Source organism: Salmo trutta, chromosome 1 (genome assembly GCF_901001165.1).
Source record: "Salmo trutta chromosome 1, fSalTru1.1, whole genome shotgun sequence".
In the NCBI taxonomy this organism is placed as follows: Eukaryota; Metazoa; Chordata; class Actinopteri; order Salmoniformes; family Salmonidae; genus Salmo; species Salmo trutta.
Window position 1 is genome coordinate 26308375 of NC_042957.1, and position 19498 is coordinate 26327872.

At 43.5% G+C, this 19498-nt stretch overlaps 1 protein-coding gene across 4 annotated transcripts in view; it reads right to left on the minus strand.

The window, feature by feature from the left end:
- coq8aa (coenzyme Q8A, genome duplicate a) overlaps nt 1–19498 on the minus strand; it is a 41343-nt gene that overhangs the window by 18311 nt on the left and 3534 nt on the right. For all 4 annotated transcript variants that reach the window (XM_029750995.1, XM_029751004.1, XM_029750986.1 and 1 more), the window contains exons 2-4: nt 12215–12397; nt 11178–11546; nt 11015–11081 (exon numbers count right to left, since the gene is read on the minus strand). In XM_029750995.1, the coding sequence (XP_029606855.1) occupies nt 11015–11081; nt 11178–11546; nt 12215–12379 (601 nt within the window). In that variant the 5' untranslated portion in view covers nt 12380–12397. The remainder of the gene's footprint in view (nt 1–11014; nt 11082–11177; nt 11547–12214; nt 12398–19498) is intronic.

Here is a 19498-nt window from a genome sequence, read left to right on the forward strand (position 1 = left end):
AGTGCGCGATGAGACAAGGATATCCCTGCCGGCCAAACCCTCCCTAACCCGGACGACGCTGGGCCAATTGTGCGCCGCCCCATAACTTTACTGCGCTTCACTGTCCTACAATTAGCCTACCCCTAACAGAGAAGATGGCGCCATACTGGATGTACACCGTTTTGCAAGCGCCGACACTATTTTGCAATTATTTTCACAATGTATCCACTATTATTTCTTACAATCGACAAGAACTCTTTAACTTCCGATCTGATGTTCCTTACCCCAATTCCGGCTTCTACTTGGACTCATCTGCCCTGGGCTCTCTCTATAACTTCAACCCAATTTTTGCACTATCCAAGAGGAAATGCTGGCATTAGAGGCAAGAGAGAGGGGATCCTGGTGAGATTAAGGCAAAGGGAAAAAGGGCCAGCTCTTCGGTCCATTTAACTGGCTAATGTTCAGTCACTTGATAATAAGATAGATGACCTCCGATCACAGATTTTTTAGCAACGGGACTCTCGGAACTGCAATATTCTTTGCTTTTCAGAAACATGCCCCTCGGACAAGATACTCCCCACAACTATCCAACAGGATGGATTGTCCACTCACAGGACATTGGAGTCGGGGAAAACCGACGAGGTGAGGGGTTTGCCTCCTCATCAACTCCAACTGGTGTGCTAATTCCAGCGCGGTGGAAGTGCGACCCACTGTTCACCCGTCTTGGAATACCTGATGGTTGAATGCCGACCCTTCTACCTCCCAAGAGAGTTTTCAGCTGTATACATTCTACCTCATGAAAATAACTAGCTGGTGCTTAACAGACTGTACAAGATTATAAACAAGCAGGAAACCCTACACCCAGAGGCTGCCTTTCTGGTTGTCAGAGGTTGGCTCAAAACTAAAGAGCAGGGCTACCACACAAAGAGCTATCACAGACAACCCTGATGCTATGGCTGATGACAGGAATAAGTACAAGAAGGTCCGCTTTGACCTCCGCAGAGTCAAAACGAGCAAAAGGACAATATAGGAATAAGGTGGAATCATATTACACTGGCTCCGCCGCCTGCGGCAGGGGCAACAGTCCATTATGGATTACAAAGGAAGACCCCATCCGTGATCTCCCCAACGATGCCTCTCTACCATACGAACTCGATGCATTTTATGCACGCTTGACAACATCGAGCCGGGTGTGAGGGGCGTTACCGACCCAGAGGACTGGGTGATCTCGCTCGCCGAGGCTGACGTGAGAAGGGTCTTTAAATCAGGTCAACACCTGCAAGGCCAAGGGCCCCGTCGGTATTCCAGGGCGCGTTCTCAGAGCATGTGCAGAACAGCTGGCAGGTATATTAACGTCATTTTAAACCTCTCCTTGTCTGTCTGTAGTCACCACATGTTTTTAGATGACCACAATCATTCCTGTTCCTGAGAATTCTAAGACTTCATGCCACAATGATTACCGCCCTGTAGCACTCAGTTCTGTAATCATGAAGTGCTTTGAGAGGCTGGTTGTGGCACACATTAACTCCATCTCAATTGCAAACCACCTACATAAGAGGAATACCTATGTGAGAATGCTGCTCATTGATTACAGCTCAGGGTTCAACACCATTGTCTCTTCTAAGCTCGTCACCAAGCTTATGACTCTGGGTCTGAACACCTCCCTCAGCAACTGGATCCTGGACTTCCTGACGGGCCGACCCCAGGTGTTGAGGGTAGGCAACATCACCACCACGCTGACCCTTAACACAGGGGCCCCACAGGGGTGTGTGCCTAGTCCCCTCCTGTTCACCCAGGACTGTGGCCACGCACGACTCCAACACCATTATCAAGTTCGCTGACGACACGACGGCGGTAGATCTGATCACCGGCGACGTTAAGTCAGCCTACAGGGAGGAGGTCAGTGACTTGGCAGTGTGGTGCCGGAGCAACAACCTCTCCCTCAAAGTCAGCAAGACCAAGGAGCTGATCATGGACTACAGGAAACGGGGGGGGGGGGGGGGGGGCATACCCCAACCACATGGACGGGGCGACAGTGGAGCAGGTAGACAGCTTCAAGTTCCTCGGTGTCCAAATCACTAAAGACTTAAAATGATCCAACCCAACACTCACACGTGAAGAAGGTGCGACAGTGTCTCTTCCCCCTCAGGAGGTTGAAAAAGGTTGTCATGGGCCCTCAAATCCTTAAAAGGTTCTACAGCTGTACCATTGACAGCAATATTGACTGACTGCATCCCTGCTTGGTATGGCAATAGCACCACCCTCAATCACATGGCACTACATGTGATTGAGGGTTGTGTGGACAGCCCAGTACATCACTGGGGTTGAGCTCCCTGCCAGACCCCAACCACCCAAGCCATTTACTATTTTCTCTGCTGCCGCAGAGCAAGAGGTACTGATGCATAACGTCTGACACTAACAGACTCTTGCACAGCTTCTATCCCCAAGAAATACAACTGATAAATAGCTACACGGCCCGAGTTCACCTTGCATCTTTATTGAACTTTCATTTCAATATTTGCCCTCTATGCACTCCGTCATTTACTCACGCACACATAAGATGCACATACATTTACACTGACTCGACACACTCGCACACCCACTCACATGCAAGCTGCTGCTACTCGGTTTATCTTATATCCTGTTGCCTAGTCCCCTTACACCTATGCAAATCTGGTATTGGATCAGATTTTTTATATATTTCCTGTATATAGTATGCTTATTTACTTAGTGTATTTCATATTTCCTATTCTTATTTCTTGTGGGGTTTTTTTTGTAATACATTGGTTATTTACTATTGCATTGTTGGGTTTAGAGTTTGCAAGAAAGGCATTTCACTGTACTTGTGCATGTGACATTAAAACTCAATCCAGATTATAGCGTAAAATAGCTGCCTACCTGTTGGCTTTTGGGAATTGTAGCCTTTCTTTCGCATTTCACTATTAAATTCTGTCATTTTAATTCAGTCTTCCATTGATTATATATCCCCTACATTTCTTGTTACACAAGCATGACAATTACAGGCTGACAAAAAGTCATGACAGCCACAACCCTTGCCAGGAGCACCGATGTGTGTCAAAAACCGCAATGCTGCTTGGTTTTTCACGCTCAACAGTTTCCTGTGTGTATCAAGAATGGTCCACCACCCAAAACATATTCAGCCAACTTGACAACTGTGGGAAGAATTGGAGTCAACATGGGCCAGTATCCCTGTGGAATGCTTTCGACACCTTGTAGAGTCCATGACCACCGACAAATTCAGGCTGTTCTGAGGACAAATGGGACAGGGTGATGCAACTGAATATTAGGATGGTGTTCCAAATGTTTGGTATATGAGAGACACACACACACACACACACACACACACAAAGGGTTTTTCTTTATTTTTACTATTTTCTACAGTGAAGAAATAATGAAGACAACACTATGAAATAGATTGTTCAAAGTTGTCACAATTTGCCTTGATGACAGCTTTGCACCCGTTTGGTATTCTCGCAACCAGGTTAATGAGGAATGCTTTTCCAACAGTATTGAAGGAGTTCCCACATATGCTGAGAACTTGATGGCTGCTTTTCCTTCAACTAATCCCAAACCATCTCAATTGGGTTGAAGTCAGGTGATTGTGGAGGCCAGGTAATCTGATGTAGCACACCATCACTCTCCTTGGTCAAATAGACCTTACACAGCCTGGAGGTGTGTTTTGGGTCATTACCATGTTGAAAAACAAATGATAGTGGGACTAAGCACAAACCAGATAGGACGGCATATCGCTGCAGAATGCTGTGGTAGCTATGCTGGTTAAGTGTGCCTTGAATTCAAAATAAATCACAGACCGTGTCACCAGCAAAGCAACCCCACACCACCTCCTCCATGCTTCACGGTAGGAACCACACATGCAGAGATCATCCGTTCACCTACTCTGCGTCACAAAGACACGGCGGTTGGAACCAAAACTCAAATTTGGACTCGTCAGACCAAAGGACATATTTCCACCAGTCTAATGTCCATTGATCGTGTTTCTTGACCCAAGCAAGTTTATTATTATTATTGGTGTCCTTTAGTAATGCTTTCTTTGCAGCAATTCAACCATGAAGGCCTGATTCACGCAGTCTCATCTGAACAGTTGATGTTGAGATGTGTCACTTGAACTCTGAAGCATTTATTTCTGAGGCTGGTAACTCAAACGTATACTCTGCAGCAGAGGTAACTCTGGGTCTTCCTTTCCTGTGGCGGTCTTCATGAGACAGTTCCATCATAGTGCTTGATGGTTTTTGCAACTGCACTTGAAGAAACGTTCAAAGTTCTTGACATTTTCCAGATTTACTGACCTTATCTTATAGTAATGATGGACTGTCGTTTCTCTTTGCTTATTTTAGCTGTTCTTGCCATAATATGGACTTCGTCTTTTACCAAATAGGGCTATCTTCTGTATACCACCCCTACCTTGTCACAACACAACTAATTGGTTCAAAAACATTGAGTTAAGAAATTCCACAAATTAAAAAGTCACACCTGTTAATTGAAAAGCATTCCAGTTGACTACCTCATGAAGCTGGTTGAGAGAATGCCAAGAGTGTGCAAAGATTATCAAATCAAACTGTCACATGCCTCAAATACAACAGGTTGTATTTGGTGCATGTGACAGTTGTAAAAGGTCAGCACACTTGAAACGTGGTATTTAACCTGAGAATAAAATACTGGGCCGCACTCCTGCCCTTATACCCTATCTGTACATATCTTTAGCAACTTTTCCATTTTCATCACCGATCATGTATAGTATTGTGATACCATCTGGACCTGTTGTATTTGGTGCATGTGACAGTTTGATTTGATAATCTTTGCACACTCTTGGCATTCTCTCAACCAGCTTCATGAGGTAGTCAACTGGAATGCTTTTCAATTAACAGGTGTGCATGTGTGGTTCCTACCTTACCGTGAAATGCTTACTTACAAGCCCTTAACCAACAATGCAGTTCAAGAAATTGTTTGACTATGTTTTATCAAATAAACTAAAGTAAAAAATTATAAAAAGTAACAAAATAATAACGAGACTATATACAGGGGGTACCGAGTCAATGTGCGGGGGTACAGGTTAGTCGAGGTAATTTGTACATGTGGGTAGGGGTAAAGTGACTATGCACAGATATTAAACATCGAGTAGCAACAGTGTAAAAACAATGTGGGGGGGGGGTCAGTGCAAATAGTCCGCGTGGCCATTTGATTAATTGTTCAGTAGTCTTATGGCTTGGGGGTAGAAGCTGTTAAGGAGCCTTTTGGTCCTAGACTTGGCACTCCGGTATCGCTTGCCGTGCGGTAGCAGAGAGAACAGTCTATGACTTGGGTGACAGGAGTCTGACAATTTTTTGGCCCTTCCTCTGACACCGCCTAGTATAGAGGTCCTGGATGGCAGGAAGCTTGGCCCCAGTGATGTACTGGGCCATACGCACTACCCTCTGTAGCGCCTTACGGTCAGATGGCGAGCAGTTGCCATATCAGGCGGTGATGCAAGCGGTCAGGATGCTCTAGATGGTGCAGCTGTACAAGTTTTTGAGGATCTGGGGACCCATGCAAAATATTTTCAGTCTCCTGAGGGGGAAAAGGTGTTGTCGTTCCCCTCTTCATGTGTTTGGACCATGATAGTTCGTTGGTGATGTGGACACCAGGGAACTTCAAACTCTCGACCCGCTCCACTTCAGCCCCGTCAATGTTAAATGGGGGCCTGTTCGGCCAGCATTTTCCTGTAGTCTGCAATCAGCTCCTTTGTCTTGCTCACATTGAGGGAGAGGTTGTTGCCCTGGCACCACAATGCCAGGTCTCTAATCTCCTCCCTATACGCTGTCTCAGCGTTGTCGGTAATCAGGCCTACCACTGTGTCGTCAGAAAACTTAACAATGGTGTCGGACTCGTGTTTGGCCACACAGTCGTGGGTGAACAGGGAGTACAGGAGGGGACTAAGCATGCACCCCTGAGGGGCCCTAGTGTTGAGGATCAGCGTGGCAGACGTGTTGTTGCCTACCCTTACCACCTGGGGGTGGCCCGTCCAGTTGCTGAGGGCATCCAGTTGCTGAGGGAGTAGTTTAGTCCCAGGGTCCTTAGTTTAGTGATTAGCTTTGCGGGCACTATGGTGTTGAACGCTGAGCTGTAGTCAATGAACAGCATTCTAACATTGGTGTTCCCTTTGTCCAGGTGGGAAAGGGCAGTGTGGAGTGAGATTGTGTCATCTGTGGATCTGTTGGGGCGGTATGAGAATTGGAGTGGGTCTAGGGTATCCGGGATGAACTGCTGATGTGAGCCACGACCAGCCTTTCAAAGCACTTGACGTGAGTGCTACGGGGCGGTAATCATTTAGGCAGGTTACCTTCACTTCCTTGGCCACAGGGACTATGGTGGTCTGCTTGAAACATGTAGGTATTACAGACTCGGTCAGGGAGAGGTTGAAAATGTCAGTGAAGACACTTGCTAGTTGGTCTGCGCTGCTTTGAGTACACGTCCTGGTAATCCATCTGGACCCGCAGCTTTGTGAATGTTGACCTGTTTAAAGGTCTTGCTCACGTCGGCTACCGAGAGTGTTATCACACAGTCGTCCGGAACCTCTGGTGCTCTAATGCATGCTTCAGTGTTGCTTGCCTCGAAGCAAACATAAATGGCATTTAGCTCATCTGGTTGGCTCGCGTCACTGGGCAGCTCGCGGCTGGGTATCCTTTTGTAGTCCTTAATAGTTTTCAAGCCCTGCCACATCCGACTAGTGTCAGAGCCAGTGTAGTAGGATTCAAACTTAATCCTGTATTGACTCTGCCTATTTGATGGGTCGTCTGTTTTCTTATAAGCGCCCAGATTAGTGGCCCACTCCTTGAAAGCGGCAGCTATAGCCTTTAGCTCAATGCGGATGTTGCCTGCAATCCATGGCTTCTGGTTGGGATATGTACGTACGGTCACTGTTCACTACATGAAATGAGTTGCAAAATGAATAGGAAATGTAGTCAAGACGTTGACAAGGTTAAAAATAATGATTTTTAATTGAAATAATTGTGGCCTTCAAACTTTGCTTTCGTCAATGAATCCTCCATTTGCAGCAATTACAGCCTTGCAGACCTTTGGCATTCTAGATGTCAATTTGTTGAGGTATCTGATGAGATTTCACCCCATGCTCCCCGAAGCACCTTCCACAGGTTGGATTGGCACTTCTTACGTACCATACGGTCAAGCGGCTCCAACAACAGCTCAATAGGGTTGCGATCCGGTGACTGTGCTGGCCTCTCCATTATAGACAGAATACCAGCCGACTGCTTCTTCCCAAAATAGTTATTGAAAAGTTTGGAGCTGTGCTTTGGGTCACTGTCCTGTTGTAGGAGGAAATTGGCCCCAATTAAGCGCCGTCCACAGGGTATGGCATGGCGTTGTAAAATGGAGTGATAGCCTTCCTTCTTCAAGATCCCTTTTACCCTGTACAAATCTCCCACTTTACCACCACCAAAGAACCCCCAGACCATCACATTGCCCCCACCATCTTTTCATTTTTTCTGCATCCCACGAATGTTATTTTGTGATCTGAACACCTCAAACTTAGATTAGTCTGTCCATAACACTTTTTTACAATCTTCCTCTGTCCAGTGTCTGTGTTCTTTTGCCCATCTTATTTTTTTTTTAATTGGACAGTATGAGATACGGCTTTTTCTTTGCAACTCTGAGACTGGTGTTTTGCGGGTACTATTTAATGAAGCTGCCAGTTGAGGACTTGTGAGGCGTCTGTTTCTCAAACTAGACACTAATGTACTGGTCCTCTTGCTCAGTTGTGCGCCGGGGCCTCCCACTCCTTTTTTCTGGTTAGAGCCAGTTTGCTCTGTTCTGTGAAGGGAGTAGTACACAGCGTTGTACGAGATATTCAGCTTCTTGGCAATTTGTCGCATGGAATAGCCTTCATTTCTCAGATCAAGAATAGACTGACGAGTTTCAGAAGAAAGTTCTTTGTTTCTGGCCATTTTGAGCCTGTAATCGAACGCACAAATGCTGATGCTCCAGATACTCAACTAGTCTAAAGGCCAGTTTTATTGCTTCTTTAAAAATCAGCACAACAGTTTTCAGCTGTGCTAAAAATTGCAAAAGGGTTTTGTAATGATCAATTAGCCTTTTAAAATGATAAACTTGGATTAGCTAACACAACGTGCCATTGGAACACAGGAGTGATGGCTGCTGATTATGGGCCTCCGTACGGCTAGATATTCCATTAAAGAACAGCCATTTCCAGCTACAATAGTAATTTAGAACATTAACAATCTCTGCACTGTATTTCTGATCAATTAGATGTTATTTTAATGGACAAAACATGTGCTTTTTTTTCCAAAAACAAGGACATTTCTAAGTGACCCCAAACTTTTGAACAGTATACCAACTGAGCACGTTTTGTCCATTGAAATAACATTAATTGATCAGAAATACGATGTAGACATTGTTAATGTTGTAAATGACTATTGTAGCTGGAAACGGCTGATTTAATGGAATATCTACGTAGGCGTACAGAGGCCCATTATCAGCAACCATCACTCCTGTGTTCCAATGGCACGTTGTGTTAGCTAATCCAAGTTTATCATTTTAAAAGGCTAATTGATCATTAGAAAACCCTTTTGCAATTATGTTAGCACAGCTGAAAACTGTGCACACATACCACTTTTTTGTGTTGTTTACAAATAGATAGTCAAATATCAATATAATAGTCCAAAAATTATATTGCGAAATGTAACTATCGATTTCTCCCCCACCATCACTAGTGAGATCCCTAAGGGTTGTTCACAGGACACAGTTAGCAGGGTGCATATCAATCAAATGTATTTATAAAGAACTTTTTACGTCAGCCGATGTCACACAATGTATAGACACTAAGTACTAAATAAACCAAATCTGGTTTTAGATCATTTTTAACTCTGAAAAAGGTCCAGTACTTGATTTCTTCACTAACTTTATGTTGCCCTCTAAATAAATCCAAGCCAAAGCAACAACACATTCAAAAAGCTTCACCATGATATGTGGATATCTTTATTTGTATTTTTTTTACACCCATTTGAACCCCTGAGTATTATTAACACTTCCTGGTTAAACAGCATCCAATCAATGATTTCTACACTTCATGAGTAGTAGATGACTAAGTCCTTCTGCCAGCCAAGTCTCAGTGAAGGCACAGAGGTTACACCTCTGTCATCTCTGGACACTGTCACACACAGCACTCACTGCTTCACACCCCCAAGTTAGGTTAGGACAAAGCAGTGAGACACACCATACCAGCAAGCTGCTGGCTCACCTGGATATCAACTTACAGAAATAGGGAATTGTGTTTATGGGGGGAAAAAATAGATGGCTTGTTTTGGAGATGACAATAATACCGGGGGTTTTCATAAAAAGACAACTGGTTAGACACATTTTGAACTTCATGGTATGCCATCTTCCGTGGTAAGACTACAATAACAAACAGCTCTACATGGAAGCATGTGTACCTGTCAAAGGGAACTGAAACCCAGAGAGCATGGTGTTAACTTATGTAACTTATGTATCCATGTTGCAACCCAGAATAACAACCAGGAGAGAACAGAACAGGAAACATGCATGGCTAGGCATTCCCTCGCATTGGTACACCGACATCAGGAACTGGATAGCCTGTCAGCAACTCTATCTCAACGTGAGACCAATTTATGTTCAATCCTCAGGGGACAGCACATCCCTTTTCCCCTGTAGGAGAGTGCCCTGGGGGGGGTCTACTAGGTACCCCCTGAGCCATATAGTCATGTTGGGGAGGGAGAGCAAACCAATAGGGTCCCAGAGTGCTGGACTGGCAGGTGTCTGTCAAGACTCACATTACTCAAATGCCACCAAACCTGGCAACCCTAATTTCCAGCTGAAGGACGGTATTGACCGGTCAATACTGTCCCCACCCCAAACCTCCCATGAAAGAGAGAGAAAGCCGGAGCTGGCCCTGTAATGTATACAGATGGTGTCAGGGACATGTATAAACCCAAGGCTTTGCTCTCACTTGTGTATCGGCTCGCTGCGCAGATCTGATAACCTCTCAAACAGTGACAAAATATGCAGCATGCTGACAGAGAGGTGGCCCATGCCGGGGCAGGGCCGTCAGTCAGTCAGTCCAGGTCCCAGAGAACAGCAGGTCCCAGATATCATAGTCTCTTTTACCAAGAAGCTGCCTCCGTAAACTCAGCCTGTGTTTCTCTGAGGCGGCAGAGGTTGACTGGCTTTACTAGTTATGAACTCCAACGTAGCTCATCTGTAGCCTGCTCTGCAGGCCTACTACTGGTCAAAGTGTAGATGAACCTCCAGGCCTCAATCTGACCATGTGGCCGTCAAGGGGACAGGAGATGTCTCAGAGGAGATCTCACTCACGGGATGAAGATACACGGCCACCTTTCACCCACTGGCCTGCAGTTTACAGGCAGTAGATATATCAAGTTGAGGATAAACAGACACTAGGGTTATGTTAGGCAGACACTGACAGGGAACATGGGGGAATGTGGGTGGGACACCTTGGTACACGGGTGGCTTGAGAAGGGGACATAATGTAACATAATAGGGTAATAAAAATTTAAAAAAAATACAGGCCGAAACACAGGCTCTATTTCTAGATATTGACACTGGTGACAGCAATAGTTGTCGCTGAAAGTTTTTGGCAGAAGAGTAGGTTTGCCTCGTGTGGATCGGTGGCATAAGACTTCCCCTTTAATGTAATGTAGATGAAATGGGGGATCAAAAAGGTGAGCTCAAGCCAGAAACAGTAGAATAGAGCGCTGTGTGTGTCAGTTAGAGCCTGATGTTGAGGACACCACATCAATATTCCCAAGTTAAAAAGGATCAAGTTCTTAATATTTACAGCAATGTAATAAAGGAGGGATATCTTACTGATCCAATCACATTTTCAGTACTTTCGACACTAACATAACAATATAATACATTTGTAATGGTAGTCTTGTGTGCACTTCAACGTCATAGAGCAATAATAAAACAACATATTAGAAACCAAAATGATGTGCAGCCTTACCTCCAAAATTAGCCAGTCTCCCTAACCGTGTCACTGGTACCTTTCTCTCTCGTGCCCTTTCACTGAGCTACAACAGAGAGAGAACAGCATAATGGTAGACAAGATACACACACAGCACATCTCTGAGTCACAGGTAACAGTGAGAGAAGGTGTGTAGACGTACCATTTGTTTGTGTGGTTTCTCATTCCTCTTGGCTTCTCTGGCCTTCTCTATGTCCTCGGCCGTGAGGCCCCCAACCCCCGAGCCGTCCTGGTGATAGGAGCGGTAGGAGCTATAGGATAGGTAGGAACGGATCTGTCCTGAGAACTGGCTGCTGGGGTCCTTGTAGCCCTCAAACAGCTTGGATTTGACTGAGGCCTGGCCGTTGTACGTCCCGCAGGTCGTGCCGTCTGTGGTCCCCATCCCCTCTGAGGAGACGCCTTGTTCCCCACTGTCCATGCTGCTCCCCTCTGCTCCAGAGAAGTCATACTTACTGTCTATGTCTGCTGGGAAGTCATCAGACTCACTTTGCTGCTGTTGCCCACCAAACTCCTGGAACAGATATACAGATGTGGAAGGTCAATGAGGACCTGTGGTTTCACTGGAGTGTCCTAACCAGGAAAAACTCATGGCCCGAGATATTTTCCATGTCAGGTCATGCGGTCAGGAAAAAAACTCTTGCCCCTAACTAAGGGCCACCTTAATGATCTGCCTCAAGTCAAACTGTATTTACATCGACAGCAGGCCACGCTTAGTGGCAGCTTTGTTCTCTATTGGACTATTCCTACGCTGTGAAAACAAATAGGAGCCAGCTGTACAGACCGTAACTCAGCCATGATAAGACCACAAAGCTCTATGAATCAATCTTTTGTTGAGCTCACACAAAATTAGATTAGGCACAAAGAAAGGCTAGGAAGCTATTTGACACTGAAGCTCTGTCACCCATTTTACATCTGGCCTTTGGTGGTGGTGTTGTCTGACAATGAAAAATACAAATCTTTGTAACAATACCTTGCAGACATGATATGAGACTCATGAGAGATCATGTTTTACAACCCTACATGCATTTGTACTACTACTACTACAATCTACAGAAGCCTGAAGCAATCAGAATGGGTGACAAGAGACCCTTCTGAGATGGGCACCAGACATGGGTTACTATCCTCATGGTTGTCCACTACCCCCATAGAAGAGCCCCACTCATATCCTGCTTTACCCACCTGCATCTTCTGCATGGCCACTCCCAGGCTCTGCTCTGCAGTCATCTGCATGCTCTGGGCCATGGCCTGGGCTCCTCCAATACGCAGTGTGTTGGCCTGAGTGTCTATTACCGCCTGGCTCAGCTTGGCCAAGCCACGCATCACCAACATCATGTCGCCTGCCATGGTGGGTCTCCCTCACACCTAGAACACAGATGTGGAAAGAAATATTTTTTTTTGGGGGGGGGGGGGGGGGGGTCGGAGTTACATACCAAAGTCGACTGTATGTACATACAACATAGCCTGAGGCTAGATGTACTGAAAGTAGGCCCAGTCGTGCTGTAACTCTGCGTGTAATCTAAGAAACCTTCAAAACAGTGAATGTCATTTCAATAGTGAACATAAGTGTGACAAAGGGAAAGGAGATGAATCATACTGGTGAAATAAGAATTGTCTACATTCACCAATGGCCTACTGGAGAATTTGAAAGTCACAACACTAAAGGTCATTGGCTGAGGTTTAAGTCTCGCAGGCTAGTGGCCAGCTATCCACTCAGCAGTGCAGTCAGTCAACAACTAGAGAGTACCTGGCCGGGCAGGCAGAGAAACACAGCTGTTATCAAGGATCACCGCGGCAATGACAACCTCGCAAAGGTTAAACACGTTTTCAATCTGAGACATGGGGACAAACCTTTAAGTAACGGCCGCCAACGCCCGGGCTACACCGGGAATCAAAAGGTGTTACGTTACAACATGAGCATGTCTCTACTAAACATTCTCTGGAAGGAAAACGGGAAGGCTTGGCACGGAAAGTATCCTTGCCAGGCTTTCAATGCAGGACTTTGATAGTATCCACTGCTGGTCAGTTCTTTTTTGCTATAATCCTGTGCCATACTCACAAGTTTCTTTCATCAGTAAGTGATAGAGAAAGGCCACTGAAATGTGGCTTTACAACTAGATTATCTGGCCTTTTCAAATCTCATCGTTTTAAAATGACATAACTGGGCTGGCCTTAACCAAACCCAATCAAAATACTTCTACCAGGTAATACCAGGACACAATTCAAGGATTTCAGTCATATTGATCAATGACATGGGTCTAAAATGCTAGGCTGAACTGGGACACTCAGTCCAGTCCTGTGCTTCCCTTTCCCTGGCTGGTGATGAGGGGACAGTGGACGCTGAGTGAGGGAAGAATCACATAGGATTTAAAATGAACAGAGGAGTTAAGCTAGTCAAAAGGAAGGATTGTTCGTGCTTGGTGACAGCTTGGCCATCCTGGGACTCAGAGGGCTTTAGAATTAGCCCCCTTAGGACGTCCTCGCTTGAAACAAGGTCACCGTAAAGTTGTCTCATTTATTTGGCAACAGAGTAACTACTGCATACTAGCCAGCCAGACTACCCCTGCATTCACACCACACACATACTGTGCCTTCAGAAAGTATTCACACCCCTTGACTTATTCCACATTGTCGTGTAACAGCCTGAATTCAAAATGGATTAAATATATTTCTTTCCCACCCATCTACAGACAATAACCCATAATAACAAAGTGAAAACACGTTAAGACATTTTTGCAAAGTTATTTAAAATAAGATACAGAAATATCTATTTTACATACAGTACCAGTCAAAAGTTTGGACACACCTACTCATTCCAGGGTTTTTCTTTATTTTTACTATTTTCTACATTGTAGGATAGTGAAGAGATCATAGGAAATTACTGTAACCAAACATTAAAGATTAGGAATTAACAGTAAATCTACTACAAGTGATATATGCAATGGGGAATTAATATACACTAACAATCAAACGCAAACAATTCACACAATGAAGTTATGAAACACTGACTGTGCACAAATTGGCAGGAGAGCGCCCATTCTGGAGAGATTAGCGCATTGTGCATCTGGGCCCATGGTCAATCCGACTTCTGTATTTACGGTGAAAAGGCCTCAGCAGAAGTCAGGGCATTCATACAGCTTGTGTGTCGCGGAGCAGGACAGAGCTGTGTCAAGGAAGTGAGTTTGTGTTTTCTACAGGATGTACCGCCCCCCACCTACCGTCAAACAATCATGTCAATGCGGAGCTGTTACAACATTTGGGAGGTGCATGGCGATGCAGTACGGAGCTCGATTTGGCCTCCATATGGAGCCTCGGACCACATTCGATCAAGCATAAATTGGCTTTTAGTCTAGGCCTCCGCAATGGATTAGTTCACCGAGATAGGCGCAAATATATCTATCAATTACTGCTCGACTAAAACAATCTTGGTCGACCAACAGCCTAACGACCAAACAATCGCCAGTTGGCTAATTGGGGTCAGTCATAGAAGAAACTACAAGCTGTTTTGCCGAAATCTGTAATGACAGAAGGAATTTCAAGAGTTTCCATACTCGGTCACAGTGATGGCTCTCGTACTTCTATAGGTTAGTATCGATGTTTAGTGGTACAATGCAGAAGGTTTTATAGAAGGGCTTTGTAAACAGGCCTCAACAGAATACAATGATACGACATACGCGGCATCAGAGAGGGCCTGACTACTTTCTGATAGAGAATTCAGGGAGAGTGCAAAACCTGTCGCCCGTGATAAAACGAAGTGCGCTGTGGTAAACTGCAGTGGCAGCTGCCTTCGTGTATATGATGCCGCCATACTCTACAACTGGTAGGAACGTCAACTGAATGATCTGCTTTCTATTAACCGAGAGACTCATCTATGTTGTTTTTTTTCATATAAAATGTATTGTCTATCCAAATGCCCAGATATTTGTAAGCAGGGACACAATCAATTTGGGCACCATCCAAGGTAAAATATGCCTAAATCTTTAGCTATTCAATATTAAATTAAGGTCAATTATTGCTTTTTGTAAGACAATGAAAGCAGTCTGTAGGTCAGACAGAGCCTGATCCACATTTGTTTGTGTCAATGGGAGACTCCACGGCAGCGTAGTGTCAGATCTCAGAATGTGAGAATTACCATAACCAGAAAGTTCATTGGAAGGATGTTTGAAATGCTTTTTAAGTTTGTATCACAAATAGTTTTCTTAAAAATCTTAATGAAAGTGGCCATTTTTAGACCTATACATCCCCATGATCCGTGAATGATACAGACAATATCTTGGTGACATTATACTCCTTATAGTGTGCTCTAACATGTAGAGTATGTCTAGATTCTGAAATACAATCTCACATGAATTGATTCAACATTAATATGAATATTAAAAATTCCCCTTTTTGATTTTGTTAATTTTAAAACGTTGTAACAATTAGTGATGCAATGATGACATTTTTGGCCGATACCAATATTTTCCTTGGCAAAAAAAAACGATACCGATAATTCAAATTTTAGCGGCCTTTTAAGCGTTCTAGTTCAGTTAAATAGTTACACACACACGGATGCAGCGGTCTAAGATAATGCATCTCAGTGCAAAAAGAGTCACTACAGTTCCTGGTTCGAATCCAGACTGTATCACATCCGGCCTAGATTGGGAGTCCCATAGGGTGGCGGACAATTGGCCCAGCGTCGTCCGGGTTTGGCCGTCATTGTAAATAAGAATTTGTTCTAAACTGACTAGCCTAGTTAAATAAAAGGTTACACACACCAAAAAGTAATTTTGTTGGCATTTACGTATGTCCCCATTACCAGTAAAACATATTCAAAACCTATATTTCTTTCACTTACTTGCTGTGCTGTTTCGTTGTTCATTTGTTCAGTCGTTTCTTTCTCAGCCAGGATTTCTATGGAACACCGTTTCAGTCTTTGTTATGGAATGCTATTTGGGTCTTTACGTGTCAAAAAATATACTATTTGACGTGTCAATTAAGCTTGTTGACCAATCAGGACCTGAATATGACTGCACGTCACAATTTAACGCGTTCATAATTTTTTTACGTAGTTATTACACATTAATTACACTCACTCGTATTTCATATGTCACAACGATTCATCAATACGTATGCTATGATGCTGGTAAAGTTGTCTCGTGCACCTACAGTGCTAATCATTTAAAAAAAGCTAGCTAGCTCATGGATGCAAACAATGTTCTTCCCCAAAAACATAGCTAGCTAACTGAAACAGATTGTCATTTTGCTAACTATATAGCTAGGTGTCATCACCTAAAATAACCCTAATTTATAAGACAGTTCTTATTTGATTAATGGTGGTCGGACCCATCTATGTAAAGCTAGCCACAATAAGGATTAGCCACAACAGTGGACTTTGCGAGTAGCCTTTAAAATAAAAGTATGGCATAACTACTATTTGTATTAATTTGCATCACTGTCAATTACATGCTTTTATTTTGAAGGCAAACAGCAAATTCCACTATTGTCTCATCCTTATTGTGGCTAGCTTCACAACACATTACTCAGTCCAGTCAAGCCTTTCTAGCCAGATGAAGCTAGCTGGCTGCTTATAACGTTAGCTTTGGCCAACAGGGTTAAGAAGCTGGTTAGCTATTGATTTTCATGAACTGAAGTTCAACTTCAATAGGCGAACAACAAGTGGCAACCTAGCTAATACTTACTCACAAGGATTCCTAAATCACTGCTAAGAATAATGAAAATGACTGCAGTTTACTGGTCATTGTTTTCAGGCTGGTTGTACTGGTGCTAGCTAGGTACCAAGCTAAAGCTAGCTACCCCAGAAGTTGCGGTCGAACAAATGATGCTTTATTACCAATGCGGTATTGAAAACCCATCGTTGGTGGCTGGTGTTTGCAGACTTTTTTGTACAGCTTTGACAGTGCTACTGTATCTTTTTTGACACGCAAAGACCCAAACGGTGTTCCAAAATATGCATGTCGTGAAGCTATTGAGCAGGGACGTTATTACTGTGTAACTCCAGTAGGGCAACATCTGAAAAATAGCGCACTTGGTAGTGTGTACCAGTGCTCGACCAGTCGGCAAAAGCCAACATCACGCACAACAGAAAACAGTTGATTGTCAAGGGCAAAGAATTGCACTCTTGGCTTTAATGGATTTCGCCTTTGAGTTGTCTCGCTGAAATGTTCTTACTCTTTCAAATGACTGCTCGACTTGTTGACTACTCGATCCACACAGCAGACGTTGTGTGGGCTAGGTTATGAATGCTGCGTTACACGTGTAGTACAACATTTTACGTGGCGTCATTATGTCATGTACCTACACTACAGTTCAAAAGTTTGGGGTCACTTAGAAATGTCCTTGTTTTTGAAAGAAAAGCAAATTATTTTGTCCATTAAAATAACATCAAATTGATCAGAAATACAGTGTAGACATTGTTAATGCTGTAAATGCCTATTGTAGCTGGAAACTGCAGATTTTTTATGGAATATCTACATAGGCGTACAGAGTAGAGGTCAACCGATTATGATTTTTCAACGACAATACCGATTAATCTGACAATTTTTATATACATTTGTAATAATGCCAATTACAACAATACTGAATGAACAATGAACCCTTTTATTTTAACTTAATATAATACATAAAATAAATTTAGTCTTAAATAAATGAAACATGTTCAGTTTGGCTTAAATAATTCAAAAACACACAGTGTTGGAGAAGGTAAAAGTAAAATATGTGCCATGTAAAAAAGCTAACGCTTAAGTTCCTTCCTCAGAACATGAGAAAGCTGGTGGTTCAATATTCCCAGTTCTTCAATATTCCCAGTTAAGAAGTTTTAGGTTGTAGTTATTATAGGAATTATGACGCGTTGACTATTTCTCTCTATATCATTTGTATTTCATATACCTTTGACTATTGGCTGTTCTTATAGGCGCTTTAGTACTGCCAGTCTAATCTCGGGAGTTGATAGGATTGAAGTCATAAACAGCGCTATGCCTCAAACATTGATAACAGCTGCTCGCAAACGCAGTAAAGTGCTGTTTGAATGAATGCTTACGAGCCTGCTGCTGCCTACCACCGCTCAGTCAGACTGCTCTATCAAATCATAGACTTAATTATAATAAACACAGGAATACGAGCCTTTGGTCATTAATATGGTCAAATCCGGAAACTATCATTTCGAAAACAATACGTCTATTCTTTCAGTGAAATACGGGACCATTCCGTATTTTGTCGAACAGGTGGCAACCCTAAGTCTAAATATTGCTGTTACATTGCACAACCTTCAATGTCAAATTAATTACGGTCTTTGTTAGGAAGAAACACAGTTCGCAATGAGCCAGGCAGGCCAAACTGTCGCATATACCCTGACTCTGCTTGCACTGAACGCAAGAGAAGTGACAATTTCCCTAGTTAATATTGTCTGCTAACATGCATTTATTTTAACTAAATATGCAGGTTTAAAAAAAATACTTCTGTGTATTGATTTTAAGAAAGGCATTGGTGTTTATATTTAGGTACATTTGGGCAATGAATGTGCTTTTTTCACGAATGCGCTTTTGTTAAATCATCACCCGTTTGGCAAAGTTGAAGTAGGCTGTGATTCAATGATAAATTAACAGGCACCGCATTGATTATAAGCAACGCAGGACAAGCTAGTTAACCTGGTAATATCAACCATGTGTAGTTAACTAGTGATTATGTGAAGATTGATTGTTTTTTAAAAGATAAGTTTAATGCTAGCTAGCAACTTACCTTGGCTCATTGCAGCCACAAGGTCCTTTTGACGCTGCACTCGCGTAACAGGTGGTCAGCCTGCCAGTCTCCTCATGGATTGCAATGTAATCGGCATCCAAAAAGGCAGATTACCGATTGTTATGAAACCTACAAAATCGGCCATGCCGATTAAGCGGTCGACCTCTAGTACAGAGGCCCATTATCAGCAACCATCACTGTGCTCCAATGTCACGTTGTGTTACCTAAACCAAGTTTATCATTTTAAAAAGGCTAATTGATCATTAGAAAACCCTTTTGCAATTATGTTAGCACAGCTGAAAACTGTTGTCCTTATTAAAGAAGCAATAAAACTTCGTTAGACTAGTTGAGTATCTGGAGCATCAGCATTTGTGGGTTCGATTACAGGCTCAAAATGGCCAGAAACAAAGAACTTTCTTCTGAAACTCGTCTTTTCTTGTTCTGAGAAATGAAGGCTATTCCATCTGAGAAATTGCCAAGAAACTGAAGATCTTGTACAACTCTGTGTACTACTCACTTCACAAAACAGTGCAAACTGTCTAACTAGAATAGAACGAGTGGGAGGCCCCGGTGAACAACTGAGCAAGAGGACAAGTACATTAGTGTCTAGTTTGAGAAACAGACACCTCACAAGTCCTCAACTGGCAGCTTCATTAATTAGTACCCGCAAAACACCTGTCTCAACGTCAACAGTGAAGAGGCGACTCCGGGATGCTGGCCTAGCTATGT